Source organism: Amblyomma mixtum, chromosome 5, assembly GCF_055824585.1.
Source record: "Amblyomma mixtum isolate Tamu chromosome 5, ASM5582458v1, whole genome shotgun sequence".
In the NCBI taxonomy this organism is placed as follows: Eukaryota; Metazoa; Arthropoda; class Arachnida; order Ixodida; family Ixodidae; genus Amblyomma; species Amblyomma mixtum.
This window is the reverse complement of record NC_143016.1, coordinates 189413814-189438691: the sequence shown is the minus strand read 5'-3', so window position 1 is coordinate 189438691 and position 24878 is coordinate 189413814. Positions and strand designations below refer to the sequence as shown.

At 49.2% G+C, this 24878-nt stretch overlaps 1 protein-coding gene across 3 annotated transcripts in view; it reads left to right on the top strand.

Annotated features, from left to right (window-relative positions):
* Positions 1-24878, top strand: part of LOC149345194 (uncharacterized) — a 24926-nt gene continuing 48 nt past the window's right edge. The window contains exons 1-5 of one of the 3 annotated variants that reach the window (XR_016283257.1): positions 1-4456; positions 15945-16249; positions 16472-16565; positions 17654-17765; positions 24817-24878. The exon at positions 24817-24878 is cut by the window's right edge and continues 48 nt beyond it. Coding sequence is in view for 1 of the 3 variants with exons in the window: in XM_089546492.1 (XP_089402618.1) it covers positions 19671-20855 (1185 nt within the window). In the remaining 2 variants the exon portion in view is untranslated. The other 2 variants (XR_016283258.1, XM_089546492.1) reach the window with 2 other exon arrangements.

The window sequence follows — 24878 nt, the reverse complement described above, 5'->3', positions numbered from 1 at the left end:
GGTATAGTTCGAGTGCGCAATACACGCTCCTTGAAATCGTATCCAGAAAGAAGGGGGACGCCAACCTCTTCCTACTGATATCTGTACAGCTCGTTAAAAGACTGGGCCGGGAATTCCCGACCAACAAAAAGTCGCGCTTAGCGGCCAGAGCACAGGTATTAATGGTGGGCGACTTAAACCCTCACCACTCGGCTTGGGGTTATCGTAATACGAACTCCGAAGGCACTAGGCTGTGGCAGACAATCCAAAACTTGGGCCTCACCATTCTAGACGACCCCCAAGCGGTGACACGAATCGGCAATAGTGTTGGTGCGGACACACCGTCACATCTCGCCCTCGGCAAAAACTTGCGCGAAGCGCAATGGTCAACCTCCAGACACGCTAGGCAGCGACCACTACATCATCTCCACGACGGAAAGAACGAAAAAAAAAATCGGCGCTCCTGTCCGTCGTGCTCCGCCTTTTTCTTGTCCGTTGTGTTTTTTGCGCTGGTTCGTTCAGAAGCATGTCCAATTACGTTCGCTCTTCTGAGAGAACGCCTGAGCTATCGCTTGGAGGTCACACATTGGGTCCCGTCTCCCTAGGAAGCTGAGGCACGCTGCAAGGCTTGGTCCCTTCCTATTCAACCTCTCCCTAATCACGCTACCCCCGAAACGCCGCAATCGGGGGTCTGCAACACAGCTTATATGTGGACATCACCCTGCGGATGTCCACGGGCAGCAACGGCCAAATGTAGACGCTGCAGGAGGTCGTGAATGTAATCGAGTCCTATGCTTCGGGTGCGGGGCTCGAATGCTCGCTTCCGAAATAGGATTGCTGGTGCTCAGAGACAGACCGAGAGGCAGCCTCAGAGGCCAGGCACCCCCGTCTCCACTACACTTAACTGTAGGAGGACGTCCTATCAAGGAAGTACCCACCATTAGAATTCCCGAGATGGTCATTCAGAGCAACGGCAGGAATAACGAAACAATAGGCAATCTGACTGCCATGGTCAAAGTCGTGTGCTCTGACGAAGACGTTGAGCACCAAGTCCGAGCACTCCCCTACTGCCATCTTCTTTATGTGGCCGACCTGTCACCAGCTGCCATGGAAGCTTCATTCACGATTAGTTATATCGCGTCCCTAAATTTGATAAATGGCGGGAAGGGTCTGGGTGACGATTAAATGACAACTAGATATCCTGGAAAGGGCCGCGGCAGGCTCTGCATTCTTCGAGAAGCGCGCATAACAGTTTTATGAAATATAAACGCCACTTTTGGCGGCCTTAGTATTTTTGATTGTTATACGGAGAGCCCTCTTACTACGAACACCGGATATGACGAACGGAATCCGCGTGACCGTCAGGTTCATTTTAAGTGGGTTCAAGTGTACTCTTCCGAATCGACGAGTGTGGCGACAGAGCCACACTAGACCACACCCTGTAGAACTGTCCGGAGGATCCACCTCCCCCGACCTAATTCAGCTCCTAACTTCCGAGCAGTGAGACGCCGTGCTGCTCAGCTCCGACCAGGAGATCCAACTCCGAGCAGTGGAGATAGCCAACGAGGTCGCCGTAAGCCACGGACTGACGGCCATCTAGCAAGACGAAGACCACCTTAAATCACTTTCTGCCGGTCAATAAATGTTTTCCAATCCAAATCCCGGAGGATCGTGGAAATAATTTGTTTCGAACGCGCACATCACGCTTAATATTTTCAAAAAAGTTTCTACTGGTGGCATATCTGCACAAAGTTGGCGGAGGACATGCTACTCCGCTTACTGTTTCGTGAAGTATTTACCAGCTTCCCCTGCGAGATGAAGGATGCGAAATTCACTTGAAACAAAAGTCGCTGCTAAGTGCAACCTAGAAAAGTCTGAGAGTTCGCCTTGTACTGTACGTCAGCTGAACATCTGGCAGGGACATTTGAGTGCTTTGTCTTGCAGTTCATAAAACAATACAGCTTTTACAAAGGCCATGGCAGCTGCCAGGAAACCAATGTGCCCGCTACCTGGTGGCTCTTTTTCCAGCTGCGGCTGCCACAGATTCCACCAATGGCAGAACTGGAAACTTAGTGCTTGTGCGGATGGTTTACAACGACCATCGAGAGAGACATGAACGTAGCTTCTCAGCCGATCCCCGCGGCGTGGATAACCACAGGTACATCCTCGCAACTACTACTCGGGGACAACACTAAAGCCTGACCGCCTCCGAAATTTCAGCTTATCGCCCTACACACTACGCCGCACCGCACCTTTCCGGCTACTACGATATGGTTGTAGACCTGCAAGGTTGTAGCCACACTTCGAACTTCCGCCATGCCCTGGCACTTGGAACCCCAGCTCTAAGTGCAAGAGAAAGTGTAGTAAAAAAAGGTGAGTGCCGTACTAAAGAAGGCAATCGCCTCCCGACGTAGCGATGGCCCGCCACCGCGCACCATACCCAGTGAGGGCACCTGCATTCTTCAGAATGCCCAGGCGCAGTCTCTACCATCCCAGTACCAAATGGCATTGGTAGGAATCGTGCACGTCTACGCACGTTCCGATTGCTGTAAGGCACAGACTAGCCGTCCCATCGCAAACCATATCCCACCTTCCTGGGAAGCGTTTACGTTGCCAGTTGGCGAGGGCTAGAAAAGGCTGGATCTGCTGCTCGTTCATTTCTCAGCCTGTAAAAAGCCTCTTGCTGTTTTTGAAGCTGGACGTGTGCCGTCTGGGTAGCCGACTATGCGTGCCTACTCGTTCACATTACGTAAGCCGTTTCTAGCCCTCCGCTGTGGAAGCTGCGAGTCTACATTCAGGGCACCTAACAATTTGCACCTTTGCTAATCCGCAGATAACAGGTTATCGTAGAATCGATACTCAAGAGTGGGCTTGTCCATTTCGATGCACGTTTGACCGGGTAGCTTTGATACAGAGCGCTTCACCAGCACTTAGTGTTCAGTGTGCAAGCTGATAGACCAGTAGTGGTGGTTACTTTTATCGACAGCACACTGGGATCCGCATGCCGGCTGCATTGAAATGCAGCTGGTACTGCATCCGACGACCTCGTGCTCTCCAGCCGAACGCAGTAATCGCAGCTGGAAATGGGGATTGCTGTGGACGCCAATGGCGCATTGCGTTGTGACCGTCTAGCACAGAGGTAAGTACATGCCCTTAGGGAACAGCAAGAGCAACCGGACAAGACTGGCTGGAAGGCATATGGCAAGCATAGGTTGCAATGGCAGTTGACCGATGTCTTTCAAAGGAGCATTGCAGTTATGTCGTCATCATGAGCCTGACTACGAGCACTGCAGGGCAAAGGCCTCTCCCATGTTTCTCCAATTAACCCTACCCTCTGTTAGCTGCGGCCACCGTACTCCCCTAATATCTTAATCTCATCCGCCCGCCTAACTTTCAGTCAACCCCACTTTCAGTCAACCCCTGTTACACTTTTGTCTTCGAATTCACTCCGTTACCCTTGAGGACCAGCGAGAGAGAGAGAGAGACTTTGATGAAATGCAGAGAATTTAGCCGGCGTTTAAAAATCGCTGGCATGCTACTCTGCGTAGGAAGGGGAATTTGGGAGAAAAAGACAGGAGAGCAGCGTGGAAGAGGTAAAAGAAAAAAAAACGAAGATAAAATGCGGCCATGAAATGGGTACTAAAGATGCAATGGCGAGTATTGATGTAACCTATGGAATGATGGAGCGCATAGTCAGACAAATGGGCTGACGAAGTTCACTGCATGAAGAATGCATGAAGGTAACGTGCAAGTGAATTTAGAGCTTATCGAGATGTCCAATGTCTTTTAAATATGTAAAAAGAAAGTTCATTGCAAGTCTCTGTTGCCTGAAGCAGGCTAAGGGACCTAAAACTTTCTCCATTGTTAGGGGCACTGGGCAGAGCTTCTGCATGCAATGTTCATAGTACGCACGCTCGTTAGCATACGCAGGGCACTAAAGTTGGATATGTTCCACAGTTTCTATCGAGGCACAATTGTCACAATGCGGACTGTTCGTTTGTCCAAAACGGTATCGCAAACCGTTTCTATATGCAGAATTCAGACGAAGTCGGTGATAAAGTGTTTCCAGTTGTCGAGGAATTCTGGGTGAGAGTCTTGATCTAAGATGTGGGTCGACTGAGTGAAGAAATTGGTACTGATGTGTCGGCCAACTCCAAAGCCGATGCGTTTCTTCGTAAGCAAAACTTTTAGCCATTTGGGACGCATCAGATTTCGTGAAAAAAGTTCGAATGTATCTCCGATGTTGATGGCCCTTACGGGCCGCTTCATCTGCTTTTCCACTAGCCAGAATGCCACAGTGAGCAGGTACCCACTGAAATGTTATGCAGTGGCCTGCGGCAATAGCTAAATGATGTATATACCCGATGTCGAGGGAAACTGGCTGGTGATTCGTTTTCTTCAGCAGGTTGGCCAGGATCTGCAGAGATGCTTTTGAATCGGTGAAGATAACCCAACGGCCGGCGGTTCGGCGCATGATGTAAGAAACAGCTTCCTTAATGCCGTGAAGCTCAGCTGTCGTAGAGGATGTCCTCCGCTGCAGCCGATAAGAAAGGGCATGGTCTGTTGAGGGCACATAAAGGCCACAAGAAGAGGACCAGCGGTTGTCTTTCCTCCGCATTACATGCCCTGCCCAAGCCCATTTCTTCTTGATTTCGACTGTAGTTGGATACATCTGCATTGAAGCTCCGCCCGCATTCAGCCTCCGTGCACAGAATTCCTCCGCGACGAAAAAGTCAGCTGGTTAAGAGTCTTGTTACCGAACAAAAAGCTTATCACAAGAAAAAGATTATGAGCTTTAGAATTTTGATACGTGGACTGGTTGATATAGGCAAGCAATAAAAAGCTCATTTCGTTTACGGTTGCGATTGGCCAGCGGAGTAATACAGAACACCGCGGACAGCGGACCAGTGTTAGCAACTGCTGTTTTTTAAGTTGTATCATACTATACGACGTCATTAACTTGCATTTGTCCCTTCACCCACTCTGCCCACTTTCGATCCCTTAACGTTAAACCTATCATTTTTCAGGATTTTTCTGCAGAACATATTTTCCTCTTTAACTGAAGACGACGACCATAATGTTGAAACAATGAACTATCGTCTCAGAGATATCATTACGGAGTGCGCCGTAGAAGTAGGTGGTAGGATGGTTCAACAGGACCCGGGAAGATATCTAAGGAGACTAAAGATCTGATTAAGAAATGGCAAAGCATGAGGACGTCTAACTCCATAGACAAAATAGAACTCGTACCCAACAAACACAAAACCTCCTCAGAAACTCCAAAAAAGGATGGAATCTCCCAGTCCCAGTACAACGTTTATCAAACGTTTCCAGACCATAGAGGCACGACATAAAAACACAAGCAAAAAGGCAGTGCTCCCACTAAAGGTCTAGAAACGTTTTTTCTGGAGTGTTAAGCAGCAACAAAAGCGAGTTAATGCATATTCGTCCCAGAAATGTAACTGGGCATAACGTTTTGGGACCAATGATTTTCAACAAGAAATAAAAATCGACTGCTCGCGCTCTCTTTTCTCTCTCCTTCGCGCCACAAGCTGCGGGGAGAGAAGGTTTTGCTCTTGCACTCGTCGTTTTGAGAGATGAAACGGCAGTTTCATTCGAACAGCCGAAGGAAGCAGTTAGCCCCGCATCTCTCTCGGTGCATGCGTTTCTCGCACGTGGGCCGTCGGCTCCATGCTGCAGGCAGGCGGCGGCGGTCTGCATTTCCATCGCGCCGCCGGCAGCGGCGGTCAACATCTTTCCCGTCTTCTAGCGTTTTCCCAGCTTGCGCCCAACTTCAAAATTGTGTGGTGGTCCCTCCAGGCGTCTCCGACTATCGGCACTCCTCGCTGCGCCGCTGTCTAGCAGAAGTGCGGTAATGGCCTCCCGTCGCTCGCCCGGCTTCCTCGCTGGACGGACGCCATTTTGCGCACGCTTATTCGCGCTGCCCCAGACGTTCGAGCACAAGCCCCAGCGCGCGGCAGTTCTTGCTCTCGTCACTGCGCCAACTGGGCTGTCGTGGACTTCGTAGCTACTGATTCACGGAAGTTTTCCCGCGCACCTCGGCGTGCCCACACCATTCCTTTTGGAACTGATGCCGCGGCTGCGCATCGCAAGTCCTTTGCGCAGCTCCACGGCCCTACTGATGCCGCTGTTCGAGGCGGCGTTCGTGGCAGCGGAGTTCGTGGCAATAGGTGACTCCTCGCACGCACCCTGCATTCCTCAGCGCCTCCGACGACTGCAGCACGTTGGTGGTGGCAGCGTGGCCGTCTACTACGGTCTGAGGCGGGAAGGACCTTCCGAGACCCACCACTCTCTTTCTGCGAGTGCCCATGCATGGATTAGCCTGCTCTACCAACTTCGCCACCGCGCAGCCATCCTGCCGCAGCGGTATAGTTTGTGCAGTGTTCGCGTGGTTATAGTGACTCTCTCCCACTGGATTAATCGTGCCTTGATCTCGACTCCCACGCTGGACTGTGCCGCATGCGCGGTCTGCCGCACCATGGATGCAGCGCGCCACCGCACGTACCTGAGCACGTTCACCTTCCCGCCTGGCTCCAAGCAGTCTTATCCCCACACTTAGTCACAAGAAAATAAAACTCCCAGGATCGTTACGAGGGTGTAACGCGTAGTTTAAGCGCTCGCTGTGCTGTGAGAAGGCGGTGGACAGAAGCCTGCGTTTAATTTATGGTTTCAGCTGTTGCAGGAGACTGCCCTCCTCAACTGCTCCTCGCTTGAGTCCCAAAGGGCTCTGGTGAAACGGGCGAGAGACGGGGCCTCGTCGTGCGGTGTCCCGGACTAGGGACGTCGACCATGTAGCGGGGCCACTCTGTGGCTCCCAAACTCTTTTTCACAAAATAAAAGTTTTCACCACCACCACCACCTTGTATTTCATCCCTGGGTTTCCGTAGGCAACGTCGTCAAGGTATGTTGGTTTATTTTAATTATTTATTTAATTTGTTTATTTAAGCATACTGCAGGCCCTTTTCGCATTTTTTTTAATTTTCGCCTAGTAGAACTAATATTTTTTTTCTGTTTTGATAACACGTCGCTGAAGCTTGCTCCGAGTCTCTAAGCGTGAGGGGGGTTTCAACTTGAAGAAAATCCGTGACCTGAAACTGCGTGTCTGCAGCGTACGCCCATCTCGTCTTTTCTTTTGTCACCGAAGTTGCTCTTTACATACGTTTGCTTTTGCGTGTGCATATCTGCTTTTGAAGCCCTTAGAATGCTCGTTTAAGGTGCATCAACTTTCAGCCTGTATTCTGTTTTACTTGCTTCATATTGCAGATTTCTCAGGGCTGGAGAAAAAAGTGGCCATCATATGCATGGCGCCGTAGTGTTATGTACACTGTGTATTAAATGGTGCATACGTTTGCGTCTGCTGTTTGTATTCATTCAGATTTGCGCCGTTGAACGTAAGTTTTTCGGCACGGACTTTCAATTCGGTCTGTATTGTTTTTCTTTGACTTAAACATGAATGCATTTTGATTGTGGTGGTGTATGGTGCGGTCGCCGGCATGGACGACAGGATGCTATTCGTGCTAAGAGCACACCTAGTAAACTGAAATTACTTCTGTATGGCGCTGCTATTTGCTCTTATATGAGCCAAATCGGGTGAATTTTTGAGTTCATATTTCCTTTGTGTGCAAAATGCTAGGACATTTCACGTAAACGGATAAGTGCAGAACGGCCGAGCCAGCACGCACATTGGCACATATGTGCGCTTGGATGCCTGCAGGCTACGCGAAAAATGAGGAATAATTTTATTGAAGCAGAGCCGAGAAATCGAGCATTAACCTTTTGGGGCTTTCCATGGGACGCACAACTTTTTGGACATTGCTAGTTGTGGGGACGTTTTTTAGATGTGTTCGGGAAAAATGAGCACCTCCTGGGGAGATTCCAGATGTCCCGATGGGTCATTTTTGGGAGATTTTGAGGAGGTTTTGTGTTTGTTGGGTAGAGCTGTCGAAGTTAATAAGCGCAAGGTAACCGACATCAGGAAGTTTAACATGGAGAAATTCGAGCATGCTCTAAAGAGCGGGGGTAGCCTAAAAGCAGTGAAGAGAAAACTAGGCATAGGTAAAAACCAGATGTATGCGACAAGAGAGGAAGAGGGCAATGTCATTAGCAATATGGATAAGATAGTTAAAGTAGCACAAATCTATACAGTAGCGACTGCAATCAGAATGTTACTGAGAAAGGCAGTAGAGCACAGCAATGGGACATCCCGCCAGTAACGAAGGAGGAATTAATGAAAGCCTTAGGAGCAATGCAAAAAGGGAAAGCAGCTGGTGAGGATCAGATAACAGCAGGTTTGTTGAAGGATGGAGGACTGTGCTCGAAAAACGCCACCCCGTATATGCAATGCCGTGACCTCGAGCGTACCTAGAGCTTGGAAGAACGTTAACATTATCTTGATTCATGAGAAAGGAGATGTCAAGTACTTGAAGAATTACAGGCCGATCAGCTTATTGTCTGTTGCCTACAAGGTATTTACTAAGGTAATCGCTAATAGGATCAGGACAACCTTAGACTTCAATCAACCAAATGATCAGGCAGGCTTTCGTAAAGGATACTCGACAATAGACCATATTCACGCTATCAATCAGGTGATGGAGAAATGTGCAGAACATAACCAGCCCCTCTATATAGCATTCATTGATTGCGAGAAAGCATTCGACTCAGTAGAAACCTCAGTAGTGATGCAGGCATTGTGGAATCGAGGTGTAGAAAAGTGTTATGTGAAAATATTGGAAGATATTTATAACGATTGCACAGCTATCGAGTTCTCCATAAAGTCAGCAACAAAATTCCAATAAGGAAAGGTGTCCGTCCGGGAGGGATACACGATCTTGCCTATGCTATTCACTGCCTGTTTACAGGAGGTATTCCGGGGCCTGAAATGGAAACAGTTGGGGATAAGAGTTAATGGAGAATACCTAAGTAATCAGCGATTCGCTGATGAGATTAAGCCACTGAGGATATGAACTGCAAAGCATGATCAGACAGGCAGAGTAGAACGGCGGGGCTAAAAATTAACATGCAGAAAACCAAAGTAATATCCAACAGTCTAGCAAGAGAACAGCAGTTCGCAATCGATGGCGCGGTGCTGGATGTAGCAAAAGAATATGTCTTTTTAGGGCAGGTAGTGACAGCTGATCCGGATCAAATAACTAGAAGAATAAGAAGGGTGGAGTGCATATAGCAGGCTCTCTCAGATCATGAATCGCAGTTTACCAATATCCCTCAGGAGAAAAGTATACAACAGCTGTATCTTACCGGTACTCACCTATGGGGCAGAAACGTGGAGGCTAACAAAGAGGGTTCAGTTTAAGTTAAGGACAACGCAGCGAGCTATGGAAAGAAAAATGATAGGTGTAATCGGAAGCGGGCGGAGTGGGAGAAAGAACAAACGCGGATTAATGACATCCTAGTTGAAATCAAGAGGAAGAAGTGGGCTTGGGCAGGGCATGTAATGAGAAGGCAAGATAACCGCTGGTCCTTAAGGGTGACGGAGTGGATTCCAAGGGAAGGCAAGCGTAGCAGGGGGCGGCAGAAAGTTAGGTGGACGGATGAGATAAAGAAATTTGCGGGAATACTGTGGCCGCAACTGGCGAAGGACAGGGTTAATTGGAGAGACATGGGAGAGGCCTTTGCCCTGCGGTGGGTGTAGTCAGGCTGATGATGATGAGCTCGCTGCGTTGTCCTTAATTTATGCTGAACCCTTTTCAATAGCCGCCATGTTTCTGCCCCTAGGTGAACACTGGTAAGGTACAGCTGTAGTATACTTTTCTCTTGAGGGATACTGATACACTGCCACTCGTGATCTGAGACAACCGGCCATATGCGCACCGCCCCATTATTCCAGTTACTTCCCTAATGATCCACATCAGCAGTTACTATCTGCTTACCAATTGTGAACTGCTCCTCGATAGACTGTTGATTATTGCAGCAAAGCGGAAAGTTGGGCAAGTTGGATAACGTTCATGATGTAAAAAATAGCGCACAGGGAACACACGGGACGGAAAGTAAACGACGCAGACAAGCGCTAACTCGCAACTGAGGTTTATTGCTGACGCGCGCTATATAAGGTAGTCACTTTAAAAACAAAAACAACCACAAACATGCCGGTACGATTATGTCCCCGTGTCCCCTAAAGGAATAAAACTTATAGTAAATATCCTTACGAACCAACCACCATCCTTGTTGTCAAAGATTAATTTAATAAAACAAAAATATCCGATTATGTTTTCTCAATAATGCGTTTAACCAGTGCAATTGTTTCTGCTTTTGCTATTGGCGACGACATTAAATGGACATCATCATCAGCCTGACTACGCCGGCTGCAGGGCAAGGACCTCTCCCATATCTTTCTAATTAAGCCTGTCCTGTGCCAACTGCGGCCACCCTACTTCAGAAAACTTGTAAACCCCATCCACCTGCCTAACTTTATACCATACCCTCTACGCTTGCCTCCTTTTGGAATCCAATCGATTACCCTTAACGACCATCGGTTCTCTCCTGCCTTCGCATTACATGCCCTGCCCAAGCCCATTTCTTCCTCTTTATTTAGACTGGGATGTCATTAATCCGCGTTTGTTCCCTGATTCACTCTGCCCTCTTCCTGTCGCTTAACGCTACAGGAAACATTTTTCTTCCCATAGCTCACAGAGTTATCCTTAACTTGATTTGAAGCCTTGTCCTTAGCCACCACGTTTCTGACCCATAGTTGAGTACCGGTAAGGTACAGGTGGTATATATATTGCCACGTATCATTGTAGTGTTTGTTCGTTCACGCTCAAGGCTGCAGGAAAGGGTCGTTATCACTTTTGTTCGTGGCGCGAGAAGCGACCAGACTAATCTCGATTGTTCGCAGCCATGCAAGGCTGCATCTAGGTTTTTCCAGATTACCGTAGATGATCTTGACCTGTTATCTGGAAGTTTCCTTGCCGGCTTTAAATTGAGCGATGCCGCGAGCGGCGGACATTCGTAGTTCGACGATTGACGAGCACGCTTGTTGCTTACGCCGCCACCGAGTGATCCAGTTCTTTTGCGGGCGCAAGTCAGCCCAAATAAAGAGCTTCGTTTGCAAGTCTTTCTTGTGTCTTCCTGACGACTGGACTGCCGTCACTACAACGTGACAATATTTAGTTGAAGGATATTGGTAAGCTGCCATTCATGTTTTCAGGTTTAAATCTTCTTGAGTGTATACGGACTACCTGCTGCTCAATTCCCCAACCTCTAAACTCCGTCCCATTTTGCGGAATAAAGTTTTATACTACTTCTACTGTCATTCATGACCCAATCAAGATGGATAGATTCTTCCTTGGGTGCACAACCGACATTTTTTTCTGCGCACAAAGGTGGCTGCGTTGCTAAGATCACTAATTGCAGTCAAGAAACCCGTACATATTCAAGCCGCGTGTGAAGAATTCGCACAGCTACGTCGTTTCAGTGACACATTTGCAATGGGGCCCTCTGATCAAACATTGGTTCCACTTCCGAAGAGCGGAAACGAGGCTGGAAACTGTAAACCTAAAGTCAACGTATGAGTGGTCCCGGTGGCTAGGTGCAAATGCAAGCGGTTTCAGCCAAACGAGCTAAATGAAAGGCAGTGATGCATGCATGTTGTACTTCTCAGATATTTCTCCGCAGACCCCAAAGCATATCTGCCTTTGAAGCACCAGGCAGCTTGCCGTCGCTTCCACAAGAGGACTTGTCTTTGTCAAGGCAAAGCGTTCATCATGGTGGGGTGTAAATAGGGCCTTCGCAGCGACGAGGAAGGCCCGGTGAAGGGGAGGAAGGCGGGAAGTGGTAATGGTGTTAGGATAGAAACAGCTAGACAACCGCAGTAGCACGGAGAATTGAGCTAGTTGGTTAATGTTCGAAACTTTTACCAGTGCTGCTACAGGGACAGTTGCAACCCCCTGAAACAACCGCCTTTCAATTTCGATAGAGACAAAAGGCACGCCGTTGAGATGGCAGCAATGTAGTTGATTTCAGGGTATTCCTTAATGAGATTAACAAAGGGGCTCTGAAGCGTGCTCTGACATTTTGCGAAAGAAAGTTTCAACTAGTAAAAACTCTACCGATATCTTAAAGAATTTTCGCGAGGAATGTGCGTCAAGAAGCACTTCACCGACAAATTAGCTGTGGTTCAGCCCGGCTGAACATAGCAAGACGAGCGAAAAGCTCGGCTGCGCCTGGTAAAGCGCACGGTTTCGTTTTAGTTATGCCTCGGCTTCGCTCCAAGCGAAGCACAGCCAATGGCCGCGGCTAAGCGGTTTCTCTCTCACGCACTTTTTGACAAGTGTTCTCTCTGCTCTCGTTCCTCATCACTCTCTGTATCATACGCCACTGGTTTTCGCTGGAACGCAGCTTGTCTCCGAGCTATATCAGCCGGCTGATCCGACTCTACTAGTGCAAATCGTTTGCCGCGAAAGCCCAGAAAGTTGTTCAGCCATGGTGTCGTCGAGCGAGGCCTTGCCAGGCATCCACTTTTTATTTTGTTCTTCTTTACTCTGAGCACGTGATTCGGTGAGCGGTAGCCACGGTGTAAGAATATTTTACGTGTTTACACTGACCGTCCGCCACTGCAGAGAGCACGCAGAAATTGCTTTCGCCCTCTAGTACGTACATGCGCCGCACTCTAAGAAAAAAGGGTGTAAGAAGGGTGCATCTTCACGACTTATGCTATCTGAAGGCGCATGGACTAACGATGCACTCTGCAGAGTGCATCGTTACACCCGTGTGGAGGTGGTGGAGGCCGTTAGTCTCTTTCAGAAAACTTACCCCCCTTTTTACTCTTCAAACCAGCTGTGTTCCCTCTGCGCGAAGACGCTGTACAGCAAAGTATGCAGGCCTCACCGCCTCCTCTCCCTCTCGAAGATGGCCCTCTCCCGAAAGCGGGGTGGCGGGGTTATTTTGAGGACAATAGTTAAAAGCTACGCTGGCTCACGCTCCCCCACTGCATTGATCCTTCACCCGCGCTGGCGACACTGACCGCGCCTCTTCGCTTCTTCAAGGGACCAGAAGCTATTTCTTGGAAGAACACGTACAGCGATCTTCTGCCCATCTCCGCCTGGAGGCGGCTTGGCGGATGCACAGAACGTTACTGAAAAAAGGTGCATTGGCCGCGATCGGCCACGACAACCATCACGCATGCAAACATGCTCTTGGTTGCTAACGACCAAAATAATCACTAATATTCGGTGCATGTGCTTTCATACTCATGATTGGATATCATTTTAAAATGAAGTAAGTCAGCAAAGACAGACGGCATGATCGGTGCTGTGTTACTCCTCTGACCAATCGCAGCTCTGAACGAAATCAACAGTTTAGCGCTTCAACACACCAGAGGCATGAAAATTATTGCGCTTATAATTTCGGCTTGTGGTTAAGCGTTTATTAAAGCGGTAATAAAAGCTTTAAAATGAACAGTTTTGCTTCACAACCAGCGTAAGGTCTATTAGTCAGCGCTGTTCTTTATTTTCTAATAGCGTACGATAAATACCAGGGCGGTTAATTCCCTCCGTACAATTTCGAATAACGTGCACTGCTTTTCGGATAACCGCTCGTTGTGGCACATGTTCCTGAGCAAATAACAGACGAATAACAGAAAGGGTTCAGGTTAACATGCATACAAGTTAATAAATCAAAATCAGACGAACGAGCGAGATTGTTGACGCAGTAATTTTATGTTAGCTGAAGATGCAATGTAAAGCAAATCCCGAATAAATTGCACTCTCATATTTCTGCTCCATTTCAACAACAAAAAAGAGCCCTACTCGCTGATAAACGCGTGACCTTCACCACTAATACTGACAACGCTGAAAAACAAAAATGCAAGAAACTAGGGAAGGAATAATTCTGCATCTGAACTGAGTTCTGAACGTGGCCTGACCATTCCATATATATATAGGTACTTTTTCGTTTAGAGCACTTTTACCAAGACACGAGCCAGGCCTCAGAGTCGCACTTTTGCTGGTCTACTATGAGATCACCAGCATTTGTACATCTGCTCGGAAACTCCTCAACGCAGCGTAAAAGACATTTCTACGTTTCCTTTCCAACAAGTGTACGGATCCTTTCTCTCGGCACAAGATAGCGAAGCCCATATTAATCAGTTTTCGAGATATCTGCATTTCCTGATCATGTTTTGGCGCGTACAAGTGTTTCACATAGAAGCAATTCAATTTCAGCTTATTTAAAATTGGTAAACAGGGAGCGAGGCGACCAAAGCGATTTAAGTCTATTCGAACCTCTCTTGCGGATGAAATTGTGCTGCACGCCTACAAGAGCAGAAATTAGCTTAAACTCAGTGTACGTGTACGTAACTTTTAGCTTTTAGGTTGTTCCGCGCAGCTTTAATGCAGTCAAGTAGTACTGATAGTTAGAAATGAAGCTGACTGCCTCCAATTTTTTTTTTCGAACTGTAGCGCTATGGAAGCATCGAATTCCGCAACAAACCGGGTGCCAGAGGAAACAGTAATCAAGGCGCTTATATTGCGGCAGTGCATTGTGAATTCTTATGGAGTGGTTCATGCGTCAGGAAATAACTCTTTCTTTTAGAGGCTAATGATAAGCACTAAACAGTACATTGCACTAGATAGACGCAGCCCGAAGACCCAAGCTCAAAAATAAATGAAACTACGGCGTATAAACCGGCAGGTTTTCCTTCATCATCGTAAGTTGCTTCGGATGACTGAGACTTTTGTCTTGTACGCACAAATAAAACTGAGCTAAAGGACACAGTGTATCGCACTGACGAACCAATCTTTAACAAAAGCGTGAATTCAGCGGTGGCAACTGCCTATATTGAATAAAATGAAAGCGCGTATAATAGACGGAATCGCCCGAATAACCAGTAGGCTGAAGCGTCTTAACGGATGCTTGCTGGCATAGCGCTGGCAGTGCTCCATTTCTGCTCTGTTGACCTATTTTGGAAATATTTTGAGAACTTCGCGAACACTGGAACGATGAGAGGTGAGAACTGCTGCATCAGCAGTGGTCGACTGTCGTTTGAAGCCCTCTTCTGCGCCATCGTCCTCAAATGTTCAAATGTTGTGAATCCCGTTTATTTGCCTGATGGTTCTGATCACTCGATGCGGCTTTATTAAATCCATATTTCTACAGATGTATCTATTTCGATTGAGTTAAGCTATTTTTGAACAGAGCGGTTTTTTGCTTTCTTCGGATTCTCCTCACACGTGCGGCCCCATAAGCACAAAAGAAAGTTGAAATTTCTCGCAGCAATATCACGCGGCAATATCAGTATTTAAAATCGTTACTGTACCTGACATTGAATCAGTAATGCTACAGCATTAACATCGCTTTTTTAGCCGGTTCTATGAATGATTTAGAAGTACAGGAAGGGCAGTTTATTGATATATATTTCGCAGCGCCTCCTGTACGCGGTAGTAAACGAGAGCTGACGAGAACTTCCGAATGATGCTCGTAACTTTAAGCTGCAGCTGCTCTGAAAACTATTCTGTTGCATACGCCACACATTTACGGCACCATCTGCGTAATTCATACTGCCTAATAGCTGGCTGCATTAAAAGCTTCAAAGGGATACTGCAAGGACTGACAAGACGAGTCTCGCCGCGCTCGTTGTCTCCGATAACGGAAGAGTTGTGCGCACTCCGAAAGCGCGGAAAAATACGTGCCACAAGGGCAGAGAGGCGCATGCAAAAATAATAAGCTACCAGCACATTGCAAGGACCAAAGGTTGTCGCCCCGCACGCGGGCGGCTTGACCTTGGGACACTACTGGGAACGCAGAAGTTCTTTCAGTCAGCGGAGAAAAGGAAAAGAGGGGAAGCGCGGGGTCCGGCTACGAAAGAAAGGCACGAAGCATGGAGGAAGGAAAACCTCCTCTGTAATTCTCTATGGCGCGAAGCAAGCTTTGGAAGCGATGGCTGGCGATGGGTTGTAGTTTTTCCTGGTTTCTCCCTTCTCTCTCTTCAGGTCACGTGCCTGTCTATTTTGGATTGGCCGCTCGCCTAGAGTCGAAGACGGAGCCGCTGTTTACCGCGCCTGGGTGCCGTGCGTGCAAGTCGCGACGCGCATTCATCTTTTCATCTTGTAGTACGGGCCTGTGTGCGTTTAGGTTCTGTTCAGCGATTACTTCATCGTGCAAGCTTCATCGATGTGTGACGCTGCAGTGGGCGACATCTTCGCGAAAGAGTCAACGTCTGAAAGAAACAGCGCACGCCAGATCGTCGCGGCGCCCTCATCGTACGGATTCTTTGCGCCCAATTTCAACCATACAAGTAAGTGAAATTTTCGTTTGGTCATACGGGTTGTTTCCTGCCATCAAGTTATGGTGTGTTCAGTACAGATTTTTTATCATGCATTGTGTGCGCGAGCCGCTGCTTGTTGCTATTCCCTGTTTGGAGCCGGTCGCGTGCGGCCGGAGGGAGCCTATCGTGTACAACACACGATCGCAGCGGCGCAATCTGCAGGCGTCTTTCTCATGCTTTCTTTCGCTGCAGGCTCTGGTCCTTCGTCTGCCGTGCGAAAGAACATTGCCGGTCGTCTCTTCATCGCCAAGTATTTGTCCCTGCTCACGACCATTCATTCAGTATGGTAAGTCGAAACCGCAGTCTCCGTTCAGAAAGGGGCGAGTAAATTACTGTGCGCGCTTCTGTGGCACGTACTGCGCGCAGTGCTCACATCTACTGCAGCACTGTATTTGATTCTTATTGGACAATAATCCCTTTATAATTTTAGCGCTGCAAGGCAACTCCTTCTGCCAGGCCGCTTTTTTTTTTTTTGCGAATGGACGGCGTCAATTTTTTTTCTTTACCACAGAGTAGCAAGCAAACGATAAAACAGTAAACGTGAAATTAATTTATTCATAGGCAAGAAATTAGCAGCTGATTTGTGCTCTGCGCTTCCTGGCATGCGGCCGTTTTCGCTTACACCTTGCAATATTTTTGCTAACCCAGAATGTGACTTACCGTGCCAGCAGTTTTACTGCATTCGAATGGCAAGTTGCGCTTGCTAATGGTGTTAAGTTCATATGTAACTGGCTCTTCACTCAGGCTGAGAACTAATAGAGAAAAGTGAACTTGTTTAGTTCTTTTTACTAGTGAAAAGGTCGGGGCTAGTTGGTGGCCAAACATTAGCTCACAAAAGCGTACAGTCTGTGTCACCTCTTTTTGTGCTCTTGTATTCTCTTGTGAAAGAGTGAGACTTTAGGTTTGATGTCGCTCTAAGAGGTTGACTAGAACAGTACGCTAGTATCTAAGCTTTTCTGTTTAGAACAATAAGGATTTTGGTTGCACTGCGGTAATCTGTGAACGAAAAAAAAATTCTGTAATGAATACTGTCAATCTCGTAAGCAGTAACAGTATAGTTCTTTCTTTTTTCTGCAGTGGCTGTTAGAAAATATGTTAATTATGTTAGGCACTTAGTGACAATTCACTGGTAATAGGCCATTGTGCTGTAGAAGTTTGTGTAGGCTTATTGTGCCAGTGCACTGCGTCAATTATGCCTGTTATAAATATGTGGCAAGTGCTGTAATGGATAAAATTTGGAATAAAAAGTTGTTTCTCGTTTTCAAACTATTCCTGTCGTTTTTTGAGCATGTGTGCTGCCATTACGTGGTTTAATGAACATATAAGTTATCACTAACCATTACACTAACGCTATAAATGACGCCTCTATTGCAGTGCACCTGGGAGAAGAAGGGATGCAAAGGTGCACAGCCATTGTCACTCCTAGCACCAAAGTTCAGCCTGGATTCTTCAAAACCGTACAAGTGGCCGGGACTAGATGTGTGTGGTATGTATGTTTTTATGTAATTGGGACATTGTTGCAAGTTCATCATCACTTGATGTCCATCCGTGAACATAGTATGCTATGTTGCGCAGCTGCAGCCATTCTATTACAGAGATTTTAGAGCTTTTCAATGTTTTCGAGGACTTAGTTCTGAAAGAATTTCTGAATAATGGTTTGAATAATTGTGACCACTTTTCATGGCATTAAGTATAAATGCAGTTTTTTTTCTGCAAAAGTAGGCTGGACTTCAGCAAAGATTTCATATTGAATTAGTTTGAGAGGCGCTGCCTACAATCCAAGTTGCTGGCGTCAGAAAAAAATGACACACAGTTATGGTAATGCTTGGCAGGGTGGCATGCTACCAAGCTAATATGACTAGCACCTTTATGCATGTGAAGCTTAATGTGATATGCAGCTACGTGAGGCTGTTAATCATCTTTGCACTGTTCACACTTTCTTTTTGAGTAGGAAGGTGCTGTTCACTGATGTGAATAATTTTCAATAACTCACATGAATCCATATTAGTTTTATTTCACATCGGAGTGAACTTAAAATTTAATTAAGCTCGCGTGCCCTGCATGTGACAGCATATATGGAAGGCAACTGTTTTAATAGCCATTCTTGCATGCTGTCAGTCAGTGTTTACAATTTCATTATGCTAAGCATCTGAAAAGATGTGTAAAGGTAACATTCCATTGTGCCAGCAAAATGTAATTCATGAGAATTACTGCTGCTGCATATGCTGCAAGCATTGGATGAAGCAGCACTGTCTAAATAAAAAGACCAGATTTGTAATTTCCTCAAGCAAAAATAGTGCTTTAGAAGGAGACTGTTCTATGCTGCTTGTGTAGTTAATGTAGTCTGTCAGTGAAGGCCAGTCCATAACCAAAGCTTTTTGCACAGGCATAATGTAGAGGTGTAGTATGAAACAAGCTATGAACGTGAATAAAAAGTAGCTTTATTATAATGTGGTCCAAATATTTTTTTGGTATGACGTTGCCTCATGCATGGAGACAACTCTTTAGATGTGTAAGTTGCCGTTGCTATTATTTCACGTTTAGCCGAAAGCTTTTCCTTGTTTTCCAGGAGTGGTACACTAAGATTTATAGTGCATAGCCTTTGTGCATAGGCCTTTCACCAGGTATTTAAACTGTATCGAAAGGCTGTGACAATGGAATGCACCCAGAAATGCCATCACAGGCACAAGCTTCCTGCTGTTTGCTAATCGGAAATGAATTCACAGGTAATATATGCAGGGAAAATTACAGTTGGAAGTATCACTCATTGATGCTCAGATAATCACCTACACTTCCCTTTTAGGAAGAAAATTCACAGTATGCGCAACAAAACATATAATGGCATCAGAGACCAGAGACATTGTTAGCAAGGGCTACATGAAACCTTAACCGCTCTAGATACGGAGAAATAAAAACACGAGAATGGAGGGAACGGTTTGTTAAACGGCATTTCATTTTATCACCTTTTAGTAGCTTCCATTTCATGCACATGTTTTTCTGTTTCTTAATATGACCCTCTTCTTAGTCTGGCATCCGGGATGCCTACAGCCTGACTGTGCAGCTGGGCACAATATTCTGGATTTTTCCTGAGAAGCCAGTGTGCTTGTGATAATGTCAGCATATGTGAGTGATTAAGTAACTGCCATTTAGGACATGTGAAGATCCAGCACCGCCACGAGCGACGACGAAGCGCTAGCGCCGCCCGCGAAAGGCTCGTGCTGGAGAACTGCCGCTTGTGTGCCGGTCTCTCGCCTCGCTGGTTCCTAGACGACTTGCGCCCGGGTCTTCGTTGCCGGCGCTTCAACGTGCCAATAAACCACTCTTCATTTGGTGGAGGTTGCTGCGTTCACCGTTCCCCATCACCGTGGACCTTCGCAGCCGCACCATCCCGATGTCCAAGACCAGTCAACAGCCCGCACCCCCGCCGCAGCCCGTCATCTGCTCCGGTGCCGTCCGGCAGCGCGACCCCGCTGTTGTTATATTCTACCTGAGCGACGTAGCGAACCTGTGGTTCCGAAACCACGAGGCCGACATTCCCACCTGGGCCGTTTTCAAGAGCACACTTGCGGAGGTTTTCGGCCGTCCCGCCGTCCGGAAACTGCGCGCTGAGCAAAGCTTGCGTGTCCGAGCTCAGCACAAGGACGAGACTTTCACGAGCTACATTGAAGATGTAGTTGACCTATGCAAGCGTGTTGATCCAGCTATGTCCGAAGCTGACAAGATTAAGCACGTCCTGAAAGGCATCGACGACGACGCTTTTCAGATGTTGCTGGCGAAGAGCCCCACCACCGTCGCCTCGGTTTATACACTGTGCCAAAGTTTTGACGAGTTGCGCAAGCAACGTCTTTGCGCTCGTCGCCTTTCCCCGCCTGCCGACTCCATCTCCGGCCTGGGCATCAACCACGACTTGCTAGCCACAATCAAAGACTTCGTGCGGGAAGAGGTCGCCCGGCAGCTATCGCTCATATCTAACCCACACCCGTCACCGCCCGTCCTCAGTCCTGAGATCCGGAATGCCATCACGCAGGAGGTCGCCGATGCACTTCCTAGTCTTCGGCAACCGGCACCTTTGGCTCCCCAGGCCGGTCTACTCCCGATCCAGCCAACCCCAGTTGCCGCCCCGTTAAGCTACGACCCTCCAGTAAGCGTGCCGCCTGCGCCCGCACCCGTGCCTCTCACGTATGCCGAGGCTGTCAGAAGACCACCGCGGCCGCAGGCCTATGCCTATGCTCCTCCTGCGGTGCCTGCGCCTGTTGTTTCCCGACAGCGTTTCGCGCCCGCTGCCTACAATCCTTGGCGCACGGCTGACAACCGACCGATCTGCTACGCCTGCGGTTTTCCAGGCCACGTCGCTCGCCTATGTCGACGTACTCTGCCTCCGCCTCTCCACCCTCTGCCGGACTACCGCGATAGAGATCGCACCTTTCGCGCACCTTTCGAACCACCGCATCAGGGAACCTCACCTGACCGCGCGCTTGGTCGCCAGCCTTACGTTTCCCACCGCTCGCCCTCCCCTCGCCGCCGCTCCTTGTCGCACATGAGGCGTCGCCCCGTCCCCGCCGATTCGGAAAACTAGCAGCCGCAGTTCCTGGGGCACGAACTGCGCTATCATCGCCCTGCTTAAGTCCTCGCCTTTCACCGCCGAATCTTCTTGACGTGTTTGTAGACGGCGTCAAGACACTTGCGCTTGTGGACACTGGGGCCTCCGTTTCTGTCATTAACGAAAACTTCTGCCGTTCACTTCGAAAAGTTACCACCCCATCTTCTGGACTCTCCCTCCGTACAGCTAGCGCCGAGCCCGTTCATCCGTCTGCCGCTTGCACAGCACGTGTAGTCATCGCCGATGTTTTATATGTTGTCGAATTTTTAGTTCTCCGTGCAAGCTCCCATGACGTCATCCTTGGCTGGGATTTTCTATCCCGCCACAGCGCCGTCATTGACTGCGCCCGTGCGCATGTCGTCTTTTCTACGCTCTGTGATGCTGCCTTCGACGAGCCTTCGATTCGCCGTGATGCTAAGTTTGTTGTCGCCGAGGACACTCACATTCCCCCTGACAGTGCTGTGCTTGTCCCTGTTTGCGCCGCCTCTGTTTCTGACGCCACCGTTCTCTTCACGCCTTCCCCCATCCTTGCTTCTCGCCGACGCCTCTCTGTTCCCTTCGCCGTCATCGACATTCAACACGGTACTGCCGCCATCCTCGTCTCTAACACCTCCTTCTCTGCCCTCTCCCTGCTCCGTGGCGAGTGCCTTGGCCATTTTGAAACCGCTACCTTGATCACTTCCTTGGACACCGATGTGACCTCCTCCAGTCCCGACATCGCTGCCCTCACCCCACGTGGCCCTACTCCCGATCACCCACTGCCTTCGGACATTTTCGACCGCTCTATTGACCCCGCCCTCGACACAGCTCAACACGCGCAGCTTCTTGCCCTGCTCAACCAGTTTCGCTCCTCGTTTGACCACCAGTCCTCTTTTTTGGGCCGTGCGACCAATGTCGAGCACCACATTGAAACCGGTACCCATACTCCTCTCCGCCAGCGCCCCTACCGTGTGTCACTTCCCGAGCGCCGCCTCATCGCTGAGCAAGTGGACGACATGCTACAACGCGGCATTATTCAGCCATCTGCCAGTCCTTGGTCGTCCCCAGTGGTGCTGGTGAAGAAGAAGGATGGCTCGATACGATTTTGCGTGGACTATCGCCGGCTCAACAAAATTACGCGCAAAGACGTCTACCCGCTACCCCGTATTGACGACGCCCTAGACTGCTTGCAAGGCGCCGAATTCTTCTCCTCTCTGGATCTCCGTTCCGGCTATTGGCAAGTGCCGATGTCTGAGTCCGACCGTCCTAAAACGGCATTCGTTACCCCTGACGGCCTATATGAATTCACCGTAATGCCATTCGGTCTGTGTAACGCTCCCGCCACGTTCGAACAAATGATGGACAATGTATTGCGCGGGCTCAAGTGGAACATTTGTCTCTGCTACTTGGATGATGATGTTGTGTTTTCGCCCGATTTTCCGACGCACCTCCAGCGCTTGCGCCAGATATTGAGCTGCCTCACCCGTGCTGGCCTTCAGCTTAACCTCAAGAAATGTCACTTTGGTGCCCGGCAACTGACAATACTCGGCCACCTCGTATCCAAAGATGGCGTCCTACCTGATCCTGACAAACTCCGGGCTGTGGCTGAATTCCCTAAACCGACCTCTACGAAACAGGTGCGCCGATTTGTGGGCCTCTGCTCCTATTTTCGGCGCTTTGTCCCTAATTTCGCCTCTATCGTCGCGCCCCTTACGAAACTCCTCAATGGTCCCGCCGACCTGTCTACGTGGGACTCTGCCTGCGATGAAGCTTTTGCTGCGCTCCGTCGTCGCTTACTTCACCCCCTACTCTTCGGCACTATGACCCCAGTGCTCCTACTGAGGTGCACACCGACGCAAGCGGAATTGGCCTCGGTGCTGTCCTGGCCCAGCGCAAGCCCGAATTTTCTGAATACGTTGTTGCGTACGCCAGCCGTGCTCTCACCAAAGCAGAGTCGAACTACAGCGTGACTGAAAAGGAGTGTCTGGCCGTAGTGTGGGCTCTCACAAAATTCCGCCCTTACTTATATGGCCGCCCGTTCACCGTCGTTACTGATCACCACGCCTTGTGTTGGTTGGCCTCCCTCAAAGATCCCTCAGGACGCCTTGGCCGCTGGGCACTCCGTCTTCAGGAATTCGATGTTACCGTTGTCTACCGGTCGGGCCGCAAGCACTCCGACGCCGACGCCTTGTCACGCTCGCCACTGCCCTCTCCTGCGCCCTCTTCCCTCGTATCTGATTCCCCACTCGCAGCGCTCACTGCTATCGACATGCCCAGTCAACAACGCCAGGATCCATGGATTTCTTCCTTGCTGGATACCCTTCGTGCGCACTCTACGTCCTCCTTCCCTCGGGCCCTTCGTCGCCAAGCTTCCCATTTCGCCATCCGCGACGATCTCCTATACCGCCGCAACTATCGTCCGGACGGCCGAAAGTGGCTCCTCGTGATTCCCCGCCATCTTCGGTCTGAGATCTGTGCGCACTACCACGCCGACCCTCAAAGCGCTCACGCTGGATCGCTAAAAACCGACGAGCGGCTACGCCAGAGGTACTACTGGCGGGGCATGTACAACTTTGTTCGTCGATTCGTTCGCTCCTGCACAGCCTGTCAGCAGCGGAAGTCGTCACCTCGGCCCTCGACTGCCCCGTTACAGCCATTACCGTGCCCGGCTCGCCCTTTCGATCGTGTGGGCATCGACCTATATGGGCCGCTCCCCTTCACGACCGCCGGGAATCGATGGATTATAGTCGCCGTGGACCACCTCACTCGGTATGCTGAGACCGCTGCCCTACCTGCGGCTACTGCTCGCGACGTCGCCTTCTTCCTTCTTCATCACTTCGTCCTGCGTCACGGCGCTCCGCGAGAACTTTTCAGTGACCGCGGCCGTGTTTTCTTGTCTGAAGTTGTTCGCGAGCTTCTCGATGCGTGCCACTCAGTCCACCGTACCACTACCGCTTACCACCCCCAAACCAACGGCCTCACCGAACGATTCAACCGTACTCTTGGGGACATGATCGCCATGTACATTAGCTCCGACAGCTCTAATTGGGATCAAGTCCTTCCGTTCGTGACCTATGCATATAACACCGCATCCCAGGCAACCACCGGCTTTTCCCCATTATTTCTTTTATTTGGGCGCGAGCCTTCCTGTCTGCTGGACACAATCCTTCCCTACAACCCCGACAGCTCAGAATATACTTTCATTTCTGACATTACCCGCCATGCTGAGCAGTGCCGCCAGTTGGCTCGCTCCTTCACCGCCGAACGTCAAGGGCTCCGGACACATGAGTCGGACCAAGACACGCCCGCTACACACTTCTCCACTGGATCATTGGTCTGGCTCTCTGTTCCGGCTGCGTCCAAATTTTCGGCCAAGCACATTGGTCCTTACCGCATCTTAGAGCGTACGTCACCAGTGAACTATATCATCGAACCGGTGACACCTTCTTTGGACCATCGCCGCCGTGGTCGCGACGTCGTTCATGTCAGCCGCTTGAAGCCTTATTACAGCCCTCTCGTCGTCTCCTCGCCTTGAGTCGCCAGGATGGCTCCTTCTTTCCGCCGGGGCAGTTGGAATGAAGAAGAAGATCCAGCACCGCCACGAACGACGACGAAGCGCTAGCGCCGCCCGCGAAAGGCTCGTGCTGGAGAACTGCCGCTTGTGTGCCGGTCTCTCGCCTCGCTGGTTCCTAGACGACTTGCGCCCGGGTCTTCGTTGCCGGCGCTTCAACGTGCCAATAAACCACTCTTCACATGTTTTGTTTTTCCTGCATATCTTTTCTGATTTTGGTTCTCATTAATAAACAGAAGCCTGCACTTGTGGCATTGTTTTCATGCATCTCCCTTTATCCCTGCCTTGTGTGATTTACACTTTTAGACCTGAATTAACTAAGCCCATGGTCACGTCGTCTGAGCCTTGTGGTTGCAAAATTCATGATATGTTTTCTTCTCTGTGCAGGTCAAATACATGGTACATGCTGCCTCCACCTGTATGAAGAAGACTGCCAGGGTCATTGCTGT